This window comes from Panthera leo, chromosome D3 (assembly GCF_018350215.1).
Source record: "Panthera leo isolate Ple1 chromosome D3, P.leo_Ple1_pat1.1, whole genome shotgun sequence".
Classification (NCBI taxonomy): Eukaryota; Metazoa; Chordata; class Mammalia; order Carnivora; family Felidae; genus Panthera; species Panthera leo.
The window spans coordinates 46,617,529-46,637,943 of record NC_056690.1 but is presented as its reverse complement, the minus strand read 5'-3'; the positions used below and the strand labels follow the sequence as shown (position 1 = coordinate 46,637,943).

Genomic DNA, 20,415 nt, shown 5'->3' with positions numbered 1-20,415 from the left:
ATATCTCACAGGGGGTGGATGAAAAAAGCAAGATGTTTCATTAGTATTATTTTAGGCCAAAACAAATTCTGATAGAGAAGTGTCAGGAATTCAAGTAACTGTCAAGTTAAAATAACAAAGGCTGATGAATTTGCATTCCAGTGAAGAAAATTTGCTATAATCCTGTGTTTAGAACACTGCCCTCGCTGATAGGAACCATTCCTCCACCCTCAATAAAGGTGGATTCTATAACTTTAAAGTTATAACAAGAAAGTGGGTCCTGTGCAGCATCATACCAGCACATTCTGCTCACAGAACCTTACCTGAACTTGCAATAACACTTCACCAGGTGAGGTGTGGAGGAGAACTGTTCTTCCTGCCTGCATAAACTCAGTGGGGAGGAAACTGCTTCAGGTCCCTAACATACCAAATCATTTAGGGCATGAAGGTAATGTGCACTTTTGAAGGATGACAGGAGGAAGTGAACTTTCACATTTCAAACAACTAAAGAATTAGAGCAAGAAAGACAACCAGTTTCCGTGTAAACAAACGCCTTCCCTTTCTTGATGAATGTGTTAACCTCTCAAAGAAGGAGGCTTAGTGCCTGGCAATGTGGGGACACACCTACCTTATTTGCAGCATCTCTGGCCTGCTGAATTAGCTCCCGGATACGGTCCACGTTGTCAGAGATATTGCCCAGTGGCAACAGCTGTTGGTTGATACTTTCAATCTTGCTCAAAATGTCAGGCAGTTTGTTGGTTAATTTCTTCACTGTTGATGACATTACAGAACAGAAATTTGTAATTGTGAGTTGAGAAAAGGTTAAATACAGATCTTCTCATTGACACCATTTGTCAATGCTGGGTCCCGTTTGGGTCCCAAATATTGGACAGGATGACTCAGAGTCAGGTGATACCTTTCCTAAATACATCGTGGATTCTATCCTGCAGTCTAGATATCAAATCATCTTTCTTAACCACTACAGAAGAAGATAAATCTTTATTTTTTGAACCTTAATATCAATTGTAATTTAATACCTCATGATTAGGGGACCTATATCTCCACTCTAAAAAAGGGAAACTCAATACCAACGTCAATGGGTTAAAAAAAAAAAATCCCACCTAGACTTTCTAATAGAATACCCATATTCTTTGAAGGTGTTATGTGAAGTGGTTTTCTAATATTTTAATTTCTAATTTCAGACTTTATCAGGGAAGAATTCACATAAACTGACCAAAGTGCATAACAATGGAGAAAATGGATAGTATGTCCTGTCTGAAGAATGCTTGATACCTGAGTTATCTGCATCAGTGAGAGCCTTGTTGAAGTCTTCTCTCTGTGTGCTCCCATAGGTATCCTTAATTCTTGCCACATCTGTCTCAATAGGGTTGAGCCCATCTAGAACTTCATCTGTGATGTCGTTGGCATTTCTGACCATGCTCTTTGCCCTACTGATCATATCACTGATGTCATCTAAAGCACACAAAAAGAGGGAGGTGTAAGTATCTTGAATGCTCGACAAAAGAAGCCAAGTACGGTGGGTAGGGAGATACTGACCTCTCTGTATCCCACGAAGGTCATCTCGGATGGCAGTGATATTGGTATCAATCAATCCTTTCTGAACTGTCATAACTTTCAGAGTTTGCTGTAGGTTGTTGAGAGCCGGACTGATTTCTAAAATTAAATAAAGCATCATGAGGCAATTACCCTATGGATTTTGATCCTCCATTGGTATTGGTGGCCCCTGAAGTAGCCAGCATCTGCAGAGCATTGAGCAGACCTGAATCTCAGAGATGTTCACTATAGGTGCCTAGACCCACAGTTCCAGGGGCCTCCAGTTCCAGAGGCCAGGAGTATACCTGAGCCTGTGGCATCCAGCTGCTTGGAAATGCATCATGAACAAAGTGAGAGGCTTAGTCATTTAGGGGCAGTTCGACTTCCACTTTGGTCAGGGCAAACGTCTCTGCTTAGTGAAGGAAAGGGATGTGCATTGTCTGGCTCTAGTCTGGGCTTAATATTAGTCATACTTATTGAATGAATGAGTGAATGAATGAATGATGTCTCTTCAGAGTATAATAAAGAAGTGCTGTTGAGACAGCCTCATCCAAGCAAATGCACTCACAAAGTAGGCATTGTTTGTTTCTGTCCACTTCCAAACTGATATATTTAAGGGGATTCAGTGAAAGGGAGGGAGTTCACAGACATTCCTAGCTGATAACATTGCCACTTTGAGGTAATGGAAAATGACCAGTGAATGCTTTAAGGCCAAAGTGATGATACACGGTTTAAATTGTGATTCCAGGACTGATTTAAATAACAATGTAGACAAATACCCTATGATCTCTCTTATATGTGGAATCTAAAAACACTCCCCAAATACAAGGAACCTATTAGGGGCTGCCCAAGCCCCCGGGAGGTGAAGGGGATCAAAAGGTAAAAAGAAGCATGCTGGTAGAAAACAAAAGAAAAAATATCAATGTAGTTAGCATCCTAACCCTACTTAAAACAATCCTCACCTCTTAGCTTATACTTTGTAAAGGGAACAGATGTCACATCAGGAAATTTTAATTCCTGCAATTTGCTAAGCAAATCATTCTATGTTAATACATATTTTTGGTAGGTAATTTTTCATGTATTTAATTTTTAAACATGAAAAAAGATAAATATTACTGTCAGAAGGAATCTAGTCACTCAAAAATGCTGACATAGTTTCTTGGCCATGAATGAACACAAGAGACCGGAGAAAATCAAGAAACACCATTTTCAGAACACCAGAATTTGGTGAGATTGAGATGGTTTAATTGTTTTGTAAAAAATTAAATACATGGGAAATTTTCAAAGATAAAATGTATGATTCAAAAATTCTCATGCTTCATAGTAGTAGTAATTTTTGGTACTTTTACTTACTAGCATTTTAGGACTTAAGAAACGTTGAAGCTCTGGTGACCTGAAACTATTATCTGGGCCTTAAATGAGAGACCAGCCCTGCACACACCTCTATGCTGTGTAGGTTCCCAATGCCATGGTCACTGATTACCTTTGAGATTTATGTATATTCATGAGGTTCTAGTTAACTTGGTATATGTTAGAATATTGGGCGGAAACATCAAATCTATTAAATATATCACACATTTGCTTCCAGAATTTGCTGTTTTTCCTGGTCTTAACAGGACGTTTTCAAACCCTTGGCTATCCCAGCCTCCCCTTCCCCGCCAGGCTCCAATACCTTGCCGTAGCTTCTTCTGTGTTAGCTTGGCTTCCTTTAATAGTTTATCACTGTCAGAACTCAGGGTTTTTGCTTTTCTTGGAAGATCTTCCTTTATCACCGTCTGAAAGCAAACCATTTATCAGCCTTAAGCACGTAGCATTCCTTAGGAAATGTGGAGTAAGATTTTTTCATCCTACACTAAAAGCCCTTATCTTCAATCTTTAAAGGATGAGGTTCAAAGGTAAGGGGGAAGTTTAAAAGGACTGTTCCTGAAAAGATACAGTTAGGGCTGTACATAGATATATGTGGCTTGGGGAGGTAGACACTTCCCTGGTGACATACTAACAAATCATGTGATACCTGTCTCATTCTCTCCCTGTTGTTTGTACAATACCCTCTTCAATAACTGAAGAAAGAGAAGAGTTGCTTTTAAGTTTTTAATATTTGGGAGATAAAAGTCTTTAACCTTCAAGAAGGCCTATCCCCTAATTGATATTTAATATTTTATGCTTTATTCTTAGATATGGCAATATTATATGGTACATGTAAGATCACACAGGACTCCAAGACATGCCCAGGTGTTAAGGCAAATGACAGGAAATAAATGGTTACCAAATCGCGTACAAAAATTTCCCTCTTCTTTGTGAAATGCCAATACTTAATCATGGTCTAAAATCATACCTAGAAAGAAGCACGATACACTACTCATCTTGGCTCAACATTGGTAATCGGTAGAATTTCTATCTGGTTTCACAAATGGCTTTTAAAACTGCGCTACATCTATCAAAACAGTCACGTAAACACAGAAACGATCCACATCTAGAGCAAGTTCAAGTCTATTCTATATAATAAGTTCTAATTTAAACTAAGGCTTGTTGGGGCGCCTGGGTGGCTCAGTCAGTTAAGCGTCTGACTTCGGCTCAGGTCATGATCTCGCGGTCCGTGAGTTTGAGCCCCGCGTTGGGCTCTGTGCTGACAGCTCAGAGCCTGGAGCCTGTTTCGGATTCTGTGTCTCCCTCTCTCTCTCTGACCCTCCCCCATTCATGCTCTGTCTCTCTCTGTCTCAAAAATGAATAAACGTTAAAAAAATTTTTTTAAACTAGGGCTTGTTTACATTCCTCAGTGCATATGAAAAGAAAGTAAGACAATGAGTCGTCTCCAGAGTGCATCCAGAAAAGGTGCCAGTGCGGGTGCCCACCTGGAGGGCAGACTCAGATGCGCTAGTGGCCTTGTCAGCCGCGTCCTCCGCTGCTCTGATGGCGTTGAGGATATTCTCGTAGGCGGTGGCAGCATCCACCGCACAGCGCACCAGCTCATCCCCACTGGCATTCCTCTTGATCCTGGAAGACAGTGTGGGTGAAGGGCTCCAACAGCCTCCACTGCCTGCGGCTGAAGGCCCCTTCACCTCCCCCTCCCAGCCTCCTTGATTAGCCTCCTCATCTGGCAAATGGAGACCTGCGCTGGCAAGGATCTATCTGGGAATCACACCCCCAGGGCAGCTTGGGTTCGGACCGGGCCCTGGGTCCCGCCCCCCTGCCCTATTCTGGAGCCCCAGCTCAGTCAGGGAGGCTTTCACACTAGGTCCAGCAGCTCCTGCGGTTAGACCTGGGGGGTCACTCACTCCTCCAGCTGCTTTGCCAGCTTCTGTAAAGACTGCGCGTGCGTTTCTGCCTCCACCACCAGGGAGGCTTTACTGGCGGACTGAGAAAGTTCTCTCACTTTGTCACTTAGCTCACGTCTTGCTTCATTTAAAGTGGCAGCTAGTTTTTCATATTCCTATTTTTTTCAAGTAAACAGAGACAGTGTCACTTTAAGCAAAGAATGTATATACCGTTTTCTCAAACTCTGTCATAAACTTCACGTTCCCAGGATGCATTATTTCAGTAGTGGCACTGATAACATTTTTGCAAGTTTTACCACCATTTGAACAATTTTCTTAGGGTGGGTACCCCTTCTGATAAATTTTATAAAAGCACACTGTCATCATTAGCATAAAGTTGTACTAAACCGAAACGTTTTTTTTTTCTACTCTAGAAATAGCGATAACAAAAGATATTTGCAAAATGCCCATTGGGCTGCTAATGTGGTCAACCTATTATGAGTCCTAAATAAGTTCTGCTAATAAAAGCATGCCTGATATTTTAAAAACAGCATTCCAATTTTTTTTGTTATCACAAAAGCAACATCTGCTCACTGTGGGCTAATTAAGTAATACAAATAGACATACAGAGGACACATCATTCACACCCCCCACGCCCCAAGGGTAGCACCACGGTAATGAACATCTTGGTTTATTTCCTTCCATCTAAAAGACATGTATTGCAGAAAAAAAAAATGTTAACCCAGTTCATAGTTTCCTCATATAGAATCTGAATGTTTTTCAGTGTTCAGAGAACAAGTTTTGCCTCTACCTCCTGGCTTTTCCCCATCAGCTGCAGCAGCGTGTTGGTCTGCAGTAAGGAAGAGTCTGCAGTGCTTAGGTACTTGGTGAAATCACTCTGTAGGGAATTCATTTCTTTAACTTGTCTCTGGCGAGAAGAAGAAGAAGAATCTGTTTGAACTACATGGTATACGACCAGGAAGCACAGGCATATCTACTGCACAACAGCACAGAAGTCGTTTCGGAGTCATAATGTTTTCTTGAAACCGAAAGATCATCTAGGCAACTAGAAAGTGCGGGGAAATCAGTTCACTTTGCCGCGTGGGTGTGTTGTCATGGTTTCCTCAAACTACATGCCAACGAAACAATAGTTCGCATCATTGCAGAAGCTTTCTAAACTGGGGGCAACTGGGCCAGTGAGGTGGAAAGGTAAGTAAGCTCTGGTTTGTGAGGCAGCATGAGGGATTTTCCTGAACAAAGCAGCACCCATCATCGCGACGCCCCACATGCCAGGCCCTGTGAGGTTGGAGAGGCGCTTCAATGAGAGGGTACATGGGATCTGAGAAGGCCAAGCTAGGAGCAGCCAAAGCTCACACACCCATAAAATCGGATCACGCACCCTTCCCTTGGCATCATCAGTGACTTCCAACAGCCGTCTAAAGAGGCCTTGGGAATTAAGCATATTGCCATCGACTAAGATATTATTTGTTTTCTTTGACAAGTTCTTCTTTTGGGGGGTCAGTCCTACATTACTCCACTTTGATGTTACTGTCATTTAATAACGCCTCACATTTATGTTGCTGTTGCGGCATACAGTGTGCACCCCTGAAAAAACATACTATAGAATCCCAAGCTCCAGATTCTGTCTCTGCAGCTCCTGCATGAGGCCTGTATTTTAATCTATTTCCTGTAAGATAATGGCTTAAAATGCCCTTATCAGTGATTATGATAATGATGTTTACACAGCTGACACAAAAAATCAGTTATTTAAAGCATATATTATATACTCTGATTTAATTATAACAATATTGGTTTAATTTCTCATCTACTTGGCAACATTATTCCTCCAGCAGTCTGTCAGCCAGGGGCAGGACTAAAGCAATTTGCTCTGCTTTCTCTGTGGTTTAAGTTCACAATCTATTCTGGTGACTGGGGAGGAGGAATAACTTTGGTTTTGCATTTAATCCCTTACTCCTGTTTGATTAGCATCTGCCGTACAGACAGGTGTGCACAGACTAGACATACAGACAGGTGTCTGGCTCTGCCGCTTTATTAATGGTAAAGATCCCTGCCCCCCTCATCCTTGTCGTTAAGAAAAGTGTGCAGATTCTGACTGTGAACCCACCTTGATGGATTCCAAAGTCTTCTCGTTTTCTCGGTTGAGGCCAGTGGCCTGCTTTGCCTGGGCAGTTGCCTCTTGTAGTGCGGTCCGCAGATCACTGAGTTTGGCCTCGTACTCATTTAAAGAATCCCGTATGTTCTTGACAAGTGCACTGTTCTCCACTTGGTGGTTTTCCAGCCAGCTCCTTATCCGATTCAGCACTATAATACAACACATTTTTGTTTTCCACTTGAGAGAGGAGTACCTCTAAGCTAAGCTATAAAGTCTACAGAGGAAGAATGAAGTTTCTCCTCATTTCATGGTTTTCCTTGAACTTGCAAGTGAATGGGAAAGGAAACTAACATTTATGGAGCACCTGCTGTGGTTATGTGGGCACACAAAACCACATGAAAACAATGATAACAGTCTCATGTTTCAGATACGCAAATGGAGAGCCCAAGAAATTAGGTGACCGACCCAATGTTGCATGACCAATCAGCCTTGGCACTTGAACGTTCAAGATCTGCAGAGGACAGAGCATGTGCTCCTAACACTGCTATTAACACTACCAACTAACACTACTACTAAATACTACTAACTGCAAACTAACCCTGTCTCCTCCGTCAAAAGCAAAGACTAATAATAAATTTAAACCATACAAATGCTAAAAGAAAACTGCTACCGTCTGCACATTAACCACTGACACATCATTTCACCGGAGAAGAAAGATCAGTATTTGAAAAAATATGCACCAGACTTCTATTTCTCACAGTTTTGAACTAATGAGGCATTTTTCCTAAGTAAAACCTTTAGAGATATTCTGTTAATTTCTACTACACCAGATTTTGGTTCCTGCAATAGTAGTGCTAATATCGATTTGTGATTCAAGACCCCTGTGCTGGTGGGGGTGGCCATTAAAAATGATATAATGAGAAAGCTGAATGGAGCTGAATGAAGAAAGAATAAAAATGCAGTTAATAAGGAAAAGGCAATACCAGTGCTGTTATCTTAGGAGAAGAACCTATTTTTTTTTTCTTGCATGATGGTAAGATGCTATATTCCACAACCTCTTGGTAGCCTGGAGGAGCTACCCATTCTCACACCATGCTCTAAAAGTTGTGAACACCGGGGCACCTGGGTGGCTCAGTTGGTTAAGTGTCGGACTTCGGCTCAGGTCACCATCTCACGGTTCGTGTGTTTGAGCCCCACATCGGGCTCTGTGCTGACAGCTCAGAGCCTGGAGTCTGCTTCAGATTCTGTGTCTTTCTCCCTGCCTCTCCCCTGTTCACGCTCTGACTCTCTCTCTCTCTCAAAAATACGTAATCGTTAAAAAAAATTTTAATAAATAAAAAATAAAAGTCATATACGCTGAAATGACTAACCTAGCCACCTGTACTGGGGACCTGATATTGCACTTTGCACACTGTATTTCAAGCCCATTAGAATGGGTTGCATACAAGGATTTGGGAACATCCTTACGGAGCTGAGCGTCTCTTTTTTCAGCTTCTGCTTCTCTCAGGTGCTTTCCAAAGTTGCGGCTCCGTAGCTCTGTCATCATGCGCTCTGCTTCAGCCAACTCTCTGGAAAAATCCCCTGACGGCACATTGTTTCCTTCCCCATCTGTCCCAGAGATCTGCTTCAAGAGAACTAGAGAATATCGAGTAGTTTATTAAACTGGGAATTCTGGACTCCAGTAGACTACTAAAAAAAAAAAAAAGGGGATTTTTATGGAAGGTTCATATTAGTTTTTCAGTATCATTACAGGATCTTTTTCATAATATTGAACTCTTAAGGAAAAATTCTTTCAGAGCATGGGGGCACAGAACACGCTATGTAATAAAAAAAAATATTTAATTGGATTGAGTAACTCCTTACTGTGCACATTCCGGATGACATTTTTAATCTTTGTGTCCAGCTCCTTTGTGCTTTGGGTTGTCCGATCAACATTGTTATGCAATGTTTGTGCTTTTCTAGAATTTATTTGAACCTATATGAAAAATAAATTGATTACTAACAAATTATGTTGATCCGGGGGTGGAGGGGGGGAAACTAACAATATTTTGAGGACAACAACAACAACAGAAAGTTAACGTTATTGACCTAACACATTACCTTTTCTTGCAAAGCTTCAAACTCTCGATTCAGATTACTCAGTTCTTTTTCCAGACCATCCATTTTTAATCCATGATTTGAAATGGCAGAACGGTAGTTGAGTAACTGATTCTGAAAGTAAAATGCAAAATTAATCTCACATTAGAGCAGAAATTTGGAGTAAGTCCTATCAACTTGGTAATCCCGGTGGTGATATGGAAAGATTCGTTTAGCAAGCCCGATGCTGGTCCACAGGAAATGATTTGGTTCTTTGAAATCAGCTGCTTGAAGAATCTACTTTCTGATGTGAGTTGTGATATGGTTCTAAAATAAACTTATAACCGTGAAAAGACAAGAGATACTTTCCTTGAGTTAGTAACCGAACCTTACAGAAATGAGGATACCACTTACCTGATATCTTACTTTCCAGACTCTACAAAACGCTCAGTTGTTTTTAACCTATATTTAACATTGTAATACTAAAAGCAGTGCCTGAGGATAATTTAGTGAAGGAAGCATCAGATTCAAAGAATTTTTTAGCAGGAAGGGAACTGAGAGCTCATTTAATTGAATGCTGTAGGGATGATCATTGATTGCTTAAGGATCAGAATCCAGGTCCCCTGTTTTTTTGGATACTAAACAGTTTCCTTACTTTTAGAGGGTGACATTTCTGCACATAATCTCTAGAGTAGTGATTATTTTCAATTTTTTTGGGAAAAAACTTGTTAATATCTTGAAGAAATTTACAGGAAAAAGCTATACTATTACCTCCTATTAACTTGCTATTACCTATACTATTAACTTCCATGTGACAGAGCCAGCATTGGGGGGGAACAACACAGGCTTTACAGCTTAGGTCCAAACACTAGGTCTGCCGCTTTTGAGTTTTATCTCCTTCATCAGCAAATTGGGGATTATCATATTAAGCTGCTGGGTTTTTTGATGATATTATCAAGTGTCACGTACATATGAACATTGAAAAATGTTGTTTTCCTTCTCACGCTTCTTCCTAAGGAATTTTCACAGTGTATGTGTGATCTAGGAAGAAGACAGTTCTATTTTAATTTTAATACAGGAAAACTGAGGCATGCCATTCTATGGAGTGTTAGTAGAATAGGTACAGTGAGTAAAGCATGGCCTTTGGAATTTGATCTTGGTTCAAGTCCTAGAACCCGCCATGTGCAAGCTGTGTGATAGTAGGCAAGTTACTTAGCTTTAACATACCTGTTAAATGAAAATAAGACTATTTTCCTTATAGGATTCTGTAAGACATAAATAAAGCACTGAGCACAGAGCCTGGCACATAGGACAGGTACTGAAATGCTGGCTCCCTGCCCTTCATTGAAGAAGTGCAGGGTTATATTCATGACATCAGAGTAACTCCAGGGGCTTCTTTTTCTCTCAAAACATAATGGCTTTTTTCCTCTCTATATTAAGAGCCTGTAAATCATGGACTAAAATTTACCCTGATGGGATGAAAAAGAGCCATTTTTCTAGTATTATTTTTTGCTATATAAAGTTCACTCTTGAACAATACTGGTTTGAGCTGCCTGTGTCCACTTATACATGGATTTTTTTCAATAAATATGTAAGAAGATCTTTTGGAGATTTGCAACAATTTAAAACAAACTCACAGATGGACCACGTAACCTAGAAATACCAAAAAAAATTAGAAAACCTTAGGTATTATTGTAAGAATACAATATGTAATACATACACAAAATAGGTGTTAACTATTTATGCTATTGGTAAGGCTCCTGGTCAACAGTAGCCTGTTAGGAGTCAAGAGTTATATGCAGATTTTCAACCGTGCAGGGGGTCAATGTCCCTAACCCCCATGTTGTTGAAGGGTCAACTGTGTACTCAGCTATAAGCACTAATGGGTTTGGAATCAGCCCTCATTTTAACAGCACTTCTTAAACTTTCCCCAAAGCCTCTTTCACTATGTCCAGTTTAGGGTTTATCTCCTCTACTGAATTCTTTTACTTCAATGAATAATTTTTTTTTCATTTTCATAATTTTTAATTGAACATTTTCATATGTACCTCTTCTTGTTTGGTTTCTAGTGTTTTTAACAGTATTCTAATTTTTTGTTCCTTCTATTGAATTGTTACTCTTCAAAGTAATTTTCAGATTGTCCCAATTTTAATTTTATCTAAAGGGAACTCATCTCTTGTGGTTGCTTTTGTTGGATGTCTTTTGTATTGTTACTTGTCTCTTCCCAATGTTTGCAGGTAAATATTGCACACACACACCCGCAACTCCACTTCTGCCTGCACTCTCTGTGCCCTAACCAATGATCTTACGGTCATCGCCATTCCCACCCTAGATCCTCTAGTCCAGAACCAGGTCTTATATTGGCAGCTTAGGACTTGCACACTATGGTCATGTTGAGGATATCACATTCCAGTACAGATCCTGGTTTGTGAATCATGTCCATCCAGGTCTTGGCTCATAAGGTTGTAGCTTTCCTAGTCTCTCATATACTCACTGCTCAACAATGAGCACTGGGCAGTTTCAAGATTGTTTTTCAGTCTCCATTCATAGGCAGAAATGCCCTCAGTTTCCTCTAGGGAGCCTGCCTCTGGCCCTGTGGGACTTTAGCCCTATTACTTATCCTCTTGGCCACCTTCTTTCCAAGCACACATAGAATATTCTCCTAGATGAACCATATTCTGGGCTATGAAACAAACTTCAACACATTTTTAAAAACTGGAGTCATAGAAAGTGTGCTCTTTGACCACAACAGAATTGTGTGAGAAATCAATAACAAGAAGTTATCTGGAAAATGCCTAGTTTGGAAATTAAACAACACATTTCTAAATATTCAGGGGTCAAAGACATGTCCCAAGGAAATTTGAAAATCCTTTGAATTGAATAAAAATGAAAACACAACAACTCAAAATGTGTGGAATACAGCTAAAGTAGTGCATTGGGGGAAATTCATAGCATTAAATGCTGATTTAGAAAAAGAAAGGTTTAAATCAGTAAGATAAGCTTTCATCTTAAGAAACTAGAAAATGAACAGCTAATTAAACCCAAAGCAAGCAGAAGGCAGAAAAAATATGAATAACAACAGAAATCAATGAAATTGAAAATAGAAAAACAATGGAGAAAATCAATAAAATAAGATCATTAAAACTGATAAACCTCTAGCCAGAATAATCAAGAAAAAAAGAGATGACATAAATTATTGATATCAAGAATGGATGAGAGGCTATTACTACAAATTTTTCAGGTATTAAAAGGATAATAAGAAAAACTATAAACAATTTTATGTCAATACATTTGAGAATTTAGATGAAATGAAAAAAGTATTTGAAAGGCACAAATTACCAAATGTCACTCAAGAAGAAACATAACCCCAACAGTCCTATATCTATTTTTAAAGATTGAACTTATGGTTCATTTTTTTAAAAATCCCAAAATAAAAAATCTTCCAACATAGAAAACCCCAGGCCCACCATTTAAATAATTCCACCATTTAGAGAAGTAATACCAATTTAATACAAATCTGATTCTTTTGAATGCAAGATACTCAGCTAAGGGCTCTAGAAGAAAAATTAGCCCAGAATCATTCACTAAGTAAAGAATGTTCTTGGGGCTCTTGGGTGGCTCAGTTGGTTAAGCATTCAGCCTTGATCTCAGTTCAGGTCATGTTCTCATGATTTGCAAGTTCAAGCCCCGCCTCGGGCTTCTGCACTGACAGAGTGAAACCTGCTTGGGATCCTGTCTCTCTTCTCTCTGCCCCTCCCCTGCTTGTGCTCTCTCTCTCTCTCTCTCTCTCTCTCACTCTCTCTCTTTCTCTCAAAATAAATAAATAAACTTTAAAAAAGAATGTTCACTTAGAGTATTAGTTTCATATGTTCACTAGTATTTTCCACCAGTAAATATCTAGTCTTCATTTGGATCAGAAAAAGCGTTAAATGGAATCAACCTCTCTGTCTCCTGCTTGAGGGGTATTCATTCATGCAGCATCTATACCCCAAGTATCGATTCTGGACCCAGCATTGTGCTGGGTGCATAGGGTATTTACCCTCAGGTCCTTGGTCTGGGTCTCCAAGTGCTTCATCTGTTCCAAAGTGCCGGTGCTGGCACTCAGGCCCTGCAGCTGAGACTTGACCAGGTGGAGCTCGTCACCCATGGTGGCCAGGTCATTCAAGAGTGTCATCACACAGCTGTCACAATCTGTAGGGGCCACAATCAAAGGCAAATGTGCCGTGGACTGAAGCCACAAGAATGCAAACAGAATACGAGGGCTTAAAGCCCAGTTAATATGCACATAGATCATCACAGTCAAAAATCACAATCCTGGACTTCTCAGGGAGGGATGCAGATTCTGCCCAAGAGAGATCTCTGGACAGGAAGCATTTTAAAAAGAAGCAGTGGAGTGGGGGAAATGGGTGAAATGGATCAAAAGGTACCAACTTCCAGTTATAAGATAAATAAGCCTTGGGGATGTAATGCACAACATGGTGACCATAGTTAACAACACTGTATTGTATATTTGAAAGCTGCTGAGACAGTCTGTCTTAAAAGCTCATTACTAGAAAAAAATTGTTAACTATGTGAGGTGATGGCTATTAACTTACTGTGATAACCATTTTGCAATATATACATACATCAAGTCATTATGTTGTGCACTTTTATACAATGCTGCACGTCAATTATATCTCAATAAAATTGGAAGAAATGGTGATTCTATGCAACTTGTTACTTATTTTGTATGTGTAAAAATAATAATAAATAGCTTTTATTTACCGAGAGCTTGCTATTTGCCAGGAATTATGGTAAGATTTGTAAGCACTTCCCCAGCAACTCTGTGGGGTACATATAGTTATTATGTCCATTTTACAAATGATTAAACTGAGGCTTGGGGAAGTCAGGTCACTTGCCCAAGGTCATAAAGCTGTGAGTTAACAGAGGCTGGGCTTGACCCTAAGAAGTCCTCCCCCTACCGCCTCCCACCATGGCTTTCCCAACCTGGAAAGTGCACATCCCAGCACGAGGTTCACATATCTTAAACTAAACCTCACAGCTGGAGGCGGGGGGGGGGGGTGGGGAGGGTTCTTTTCTCACCATCACATTCTTCTCCAGGGCTGCCATCTTTGGGCTCTTGGTCTATGCAGTCTGAAACAAGGAATAACCAAAGTAGATATTGTTATTCAACCTCCTCTTCATCTGCTTTTTAATTTGGCTTTCAGAAAAGCTAGTTTGAGAAGATTTTAGTCACCCAACTATCTGGCATCGTTGGCTCTTCCCTTCTCCCTCTTTACCTGTGCCATCGTTCAGGGAGCTTTCCCATCTCTTACCAGTCTTGCTGCAGGAACTTCTCTCGTGACGCCCCTGACTGTATATTCATTTTCTTCTCTATAAAAGGTCATGATATTCTTATCTAATTAAAACCCCCTAATCATTAGTGGTAAGGCTTTCTTCATTTGATAGTTTCCTATACAACTATTGACTTCTCTTCCAGTATCATTCAAGAACATTCAGTAAACATTGATTGAGCACCTTTGAGCATCTATGGCGTGCCTTGGCCTTGTGCCATGTACAGGAAATACGAAGCTAGGAAGACAAAAATCCCTGCTGTCCTGTAGTTTACTGGCCCTCAGGGGAAGCAGATAAATCACACAACAGTGTGACAGATGCTGAGAGAGAGATATGCACACAATGTTAGTGGACCCACACTGCCAATTACCACAGATATGAGCTAGACTTTGAGGTTCTCAACTAGAGTAAGAGAAAACCTACTGGTCTTCCTTGGATATTCTTTACTCTTTCCATTTCTACTCTTTTCCCCACACCATGCATCTTTACAATGAAATGCCCTCTCCCTTCCCTCTAGAAAAAAAATCTCATTTCACCACAGGAAATCACAAAGCTTGACATTTTCCTAGACAAGCTACAAGGAGGCTTTCACATTTTGTCTTCTCAGCAGCAGGCAATATTCCACACTTTGTGTGTATATACATATACTTTAAACTACATTTAATTGTAACATAAATAATAGAAGTTCACTATGGAAAGTTTGGGAAAATCAGAAAAGTAATATAAAAACATCACCCTTGATCCCACCACTCAAAGACAATCAGCGTCTCTTTTCTATATATTTGTAGACATTTTAATTTATCATATATAATCATGGGTTTTTCTTACTCATCTTTTTTTTTTTTGAGAGACAGACAGTACACACATGCAAATGGGGTTAGGGTGGGGGTGGAAGGGGAGGAAGAGAGAGAGAGAGAGAGAGAGAGAGAGAGAGAGAGAGAGAGAATCTCAAGCAGGCTCCACACTCAACATGGAGCCTGACACAGGGCTCAATCCCACAACCTGGGATCGTGACCTGAACGGAAATTAAGAGTCAGACGCTTATCCAAATGAGTCACTCAGGCAGCCCACTCACCTTTTTAAAAAAATTACTCATTCTTAATGCTATGGATAGTTATGTCACTTTTATTTCCTCAATTAAGCTGTAAATTTCCTACGACCAGGAAACAGTTTTATTTTCTTCACAATCCCCCACAGCACTTTGAATAACCCAGGGAGGACTTGCCTCATGTGGGTGATTGATTTATCAGTGCAATTTTCTTAACAAGTTTTAATGTTGACCACCAAGGAATCTGTACATTATTAATTAAAATAAAAAGAATGAAAAAGAGGGGGCAAAACCTCAGAGAAACAAAAAGTCTGATGCGTGAGTGTTTTCTTCCATTTGGGGAGCAAATAGTCACCATCCTTATTTCAGGTTTCTTTGCTGCTGTTGTTATTAGAGTGGAAGAAAAAGACGGTTGTAAAGATAGTAATCTCATGAATATGCTGTGTGATGTTGAAGCTTCTCCTCAAATACCTCTCTTCACAGAACTCATGTTTTTCTAAAACAGTCTTTTTCATCTTTAAACACATGACACTTCTTCCTTAGGATGACTTAACGTAGACCTCCCTCTAGCTTCCATTCCTTGGGTTCTACTTCTTATGCCACATAGAACAAACAGACCCTTCTCCCACACATCAATCAGCCTCTCAAATACATCCTTTCCAAGTCTTCTTTCCACTGTCCTGGTTTGTCAATCCTTCCTGTGACATGGTTCCAAGTTTTTTCAGTATCTCCACTTCTTCTGAACAAACCGTAGCTTGTCTATTGTCTTCTAGAGACAGAAGTCCGACCTGAGGATTTACACGAGCAGCATGCCAGGGAACGGCAGACCACCTGGTGTTAGACTCTAGAACTCACTGAAGATTCTATGAGGTGTCCTAGGGGCCATATTACTCTCTTGAGCCATAACGAACTTGCTACTGACTAAAGCCTTAGTCTTTTTCACTTGTTGCTACTAAGTCACATCTCACTTATCACACACTTATTTTTATGCCATTCAACTATAAGACCATGGGCTTATCCCTAACATAATGTTGTCTTAGAATCGGCCCATTATTCTAGGCGCTTGAGTCCCTTAAATAATCTAAATGTGCCACAGGAGGCATTTTCTATCTTTCCCCACTTTGTGTCATGTGATAACTGGGTGGGCATGCCTTCTACATTCCCATTCAGGTCAAAAGTGTTGAACAAGATAGAGCCAAGGATTAAGGCGCAGCGCATGTCAGAAGATAGCTCATTCTGGACTGATAATACTCCATTTACTTTATATTTCTTTGGGAGCAGTCACTTGACCAGATCTAATCTATACATTCAGGGTGCAGTTCTTCATCTTGTCCATAACTGTAAGATTAGAGATTTTATCTAAGGTTTGGCATTACAGTATATCTGTGATATTTTCTTGATAAATCACGTTAATATTCTCTGCTGAAGAAGGAAGAAAATCATCTTCCTTTTCCTTCCAAGTTGTTCCTAATGAGCCCACACTAACTCCTAGTGATTCTTTTCCTTGGTATGTGAAATCCATCCCAGTTATACCACCCACATCTCAGACATGGATTGATATTCAAGAAAGAATATGTTGATCTCCTCAGATACACACATGAAGAAAACTGATATGTTATAACCTTATAATGTCAAGGGAGATCTGAGCAAAATCACCAAATAGGAGCTGAGGTTATTCTGACTGCAATTACTTGACTTTTAAAAGCAATTTATCTTTTTAACAAAAGCCTACTTGAGGGGCACCTGGGTGGCTCAGTCATTTAAGCAGCTGACTCTTGATTTTGGCTCAGGTCATGATCTCATGGTTCTGTGAGTTCAAGCCCCACAACTGGGCTCTATGCTCACAGTGAGGAGCCTGCTTCGGGTCCTCTGTCTCCCTCTCTCTCTGTCCCTTCCCTCACCGCTTCTTGCACTTCCTCTCTCAAAAATCAATAAATGTTAAAAAAAAAATTAACATTAAAAAAAAAAGGCTATCTGAAGTAAGTTATTCACCAAACTGTATTCACCAAACCAAGTATTCACCAAACCAAGCTGTCAAAATATCTGTTAGCTGGCATTGGGTATTGTGCTTCATGAAAATATTTACCTAGGTTCCTCCCCTGCTATTTTATTAAAACCAGATTGATAAATGCAGGTTAACAAAGGTGTGAGTCCATCTTACCTCCCGTCAAGGGGTGACAACTGCCCAACTGGCCATTGTTGTTACAACTGCACGGCCGGCAGCTACCTCCAAGCTTCTGGGGGTTCCCGAAATATCCGGGTGCACACCTACCCAAAATAAAGAGAAAAAGGAGAAACACTCAAAGAACTCATCATTTGTTCCATCTGACATTTTCTCCACCCTTGAACTCTCCGTTTGAGATGTTGTAACCCTAAGTGGGGAAGGCTGCTTTGCAAGAATGAGTGTGTCTCAGTACAGATATTTATGGCTTGGATGAGAACAGAGAAAGTAGGAGGCAGGCAGAGCTTGCTCCCTCCTCGTTGACACCAGGACGACAAAATCCTCCGTTACCCCTGTCGATGAATGGCAGATGAACAAAATGCACACAGAAGCCAGTGGTTCGACCATTAATGGAAGTCAGGGGTGGATCAACTTTATGAAAGAGTTATGTTCCTGAAGATACCACACAATTAAATATTGCTTAATTTCTGGCTAATTTCCTCAAAGACAAATTTAAAGTAAAACTCATAGAATTTCAAATTTGCTTATCAATGGGGATTTTATTAATATTGCCTACTGAACTGTTTCAAGCCTGCATAATTCCCATTTGCACTAATTGCTACAGGGCTGTATTTAATGAGCCTAAACAATGGAGGGCAGTTACAACACCTACTCTCTTGGCTGAGAGCCTTTATTATTCTAGATAATTTGGTGATGAGAACTCCATTCCTTATTTAAGTTAAAAAACACTTCCTTGATTCTGAGTTTCTATTTAAAACACAAACAAACAACAAAACAGACACAATGTTTTTGGAATTGGGAGGTAAACTAAAATATTTCTATTAGCAAAGTTCCATTCTTATGCTAGCCCCCCCCCCCCCCCCCCCCCCCCCCCCCCGCCAAATTGTCATTAACTCAATGTGTGTGTGTGGTGTCTTCTCTTCCATGGAATTGATAGAATCAAGAAAATGTGGTATTTGGCTCTCCCCCAAATTTAAGCTTTGAATCATGGAACTGTTAGGTAATTTATATAGACTTTGCCAATGGGTGCAAAGGACACAGGCCTTATCAGGAAGACCTGGCTGGATCCCTGCCTCCATGCTGTGTAACCTTGGCCTATTATCTTAACCCTTCAAGCTTCAGTTTCTTCATCTATGTCTCCCTTGGAAATGTAAACTCAGGGCACTTGGGTGGCTCAGTTGGTTAAGCAACTGACTTCGGCTCAGGTCATGATGTCCTGGGTTCATGAGTTCTAGCCCTGCGTTGGGGTCTGTGCTGACAGCTCAGACCCTGGAGCTTGCTTCTGATTCCTTGTCTCCCTCTCTCTCTGCCCCTCCCCCACTCACACTCTGTCTCTCAAAAATAAATAAACATTGAAAACAAAATTAAAAAAAAAGAAAACTCCACAAAGGCATGGATTCTTTGGCTGATATATCCCTGCACATGATTTATATCCCTGCACATGGGAGAGTGCCTGGGCCCATAATAGGTGCCAGATAAGTATACGCAGAATGAATAAGTGAATAATTGCACTATTAATACCTATTTTGATCAATGAATGAGATAAAAAATAATGTAGTGAAGAATCTAATACAATGCCTGAACATAATAGACACTCAATAAAAGTTAGCTACCATTTTCAGACATGATGAAACATGCATATATATATATATATATATATATACACATACACAAATATATATACACACACACACACACATATACACATCTATGTATAACTGGCATAATTTGGAATTATTACATTTCAGAAAGTGGGTAGGAAGCAGAAATCCCATGCCTTCCTTAATTATCAAGAAGGTAACTACGCTGAGGTGCCTTGTCTAAGTCTACTAACCAACTTGTCATAGGCTTTACTTTATGTGACTGGCCCCATATTCTACTTAACAAACTATGCTATAGGCAAAAGACTTATGTTTTAAATACTTTATTTTTAGATGTGTCACCTATATCTAAATTTTCCATGTAAAAGATGCATAATTACAAAACACTTTATATTAAAGTCACATAAATATTTAGGAAGTTAGATTCCACGTCTTCCTTATTCTTGCAAAAAGTGTTAGTGACTGATTACAGAAATAACCGGTACCCTTCTTCTCGTTTTAAGCTGGTGTCCAAACACAATGGACTGAAGTAAAACTTCCTGATTTCATAGAGGGCGGTGGTACAAGAAAAAAGAGCAGAGAACATGTTTGTCCTCTATGGCTCGGAGAAGCCGAGGGAGAAATGTGGCCCAGGGCACGGTTATGAGCTGGGAAGCCTTTCCTACCCCCTCCTTCAGATTGGCTGTTCCCTCTTCCGCCCAGTGGGCTCCTGCTTATATTTTTACTCTTCACCCTATATTGTCCTTGTAGCTACCACTGCATAGCTAATGACTAACGCTGGCTTGATGCCTGGCACAAAGGGGGGGTCCCCAATAAATGTTGAACAAATTAAAAAATTTGACATTCATATGGCATTTACTTGTGAACAAGTTCTTCAAAAAAAATTAAGAAACTATAGTTTGCTTTCCTGAGACAGCAAACAACAGACATAAGCTGTGAGAACTGTTAATTAAGAATTTCTCTTTTCAAATCTGCTGCCTGCCAACCGGATGTCTCAGCTGGTCTGTTGCTGTTTTCTGCATCATTGTTTGTGAAGAACCATGAGGAGGATCGCACTAGGATGCCTCTCTCAGGTGGGAGTCTCAAGCTTTCACACCACAGAGCCTAGAAGAACGTTCCCGAAGCCCATTCTACCCACCCATCCTTCCCATCTCAGTATAGCTGCCCCTTCCTCCCTCACCCCTCAGGGGCAGTTGGATGCTCCTCCCCTGCAGCCTGGGGACCCAGTTATGTCTTGGTCACTATTTTAATGGCAGGTTTGTGTGTCTGTCCAC

At 40.3% G+C, this 20,415-nt stretch overlaps 1 protein-coding gene across 8 annotated transcripts in view; it reads right to left on the bottom strand.

The window, feature by feature from the left end:
• Nucleotides 1-20,415, bottom strand: part of LAMA3 (laminin subunit alpha 3) — a 272,517-nt gene that overhangs the window by 40,777 nt on the left and 211,325 nt on the right. For all 8 annotated transcript variants that reach the window (XM_042909621.1, XM_042909620.1, XM_042909619.1 and 5 more), the window contains 14 exons: nt 17,520-17,626; nt 14,059-14,109; nt 13,016-13,167; nt 9,001-9,111; nt 8,764-8,875; nt 8,368-8,535; nt 6,913-7,109; nt 5,599-5,715; nt 4,809-4,963; nt 4,386-4,527; nt 3,206-3,308; nt 1,537-1,653; nt 1,273-1,452; nt 608-750 (listed from right to left, as the gene is read on the bottom strand). In XM_042909621.1, the coding sequence (XP_042765555.1) occupies nt 608-750; nt 1,273-1,452; nt 1,537-1,653; nt 3,206-3,308; nt 4,386-4,527; nt 4,809-4,963; nt 5,599-5,715; nt 6,913-7,109; nt 8,368-8,535; nt 8,764-8,875; nt 9,001-9,111; nt 13,016-13,167; nt 14,059-14,109; nt 17,520-17,626 (1,855 nt within the window). The remainder of the gene's footprint in view (nt 1-607; nt 751-1,272; nt 1,453-1,536; nt 1,654-3,205; nt 3,309-4,385; nt 4,528-4,808; nt 4,964-5,598; nt 5,716-6,912; nt 7,110-8,367; nt 8,536-8,763; nt 8,876-9,000; nt 9,112-13,015; nt 13,168-14,058; nt 14,110-17,519; nt 17,627-20,415) is intronic.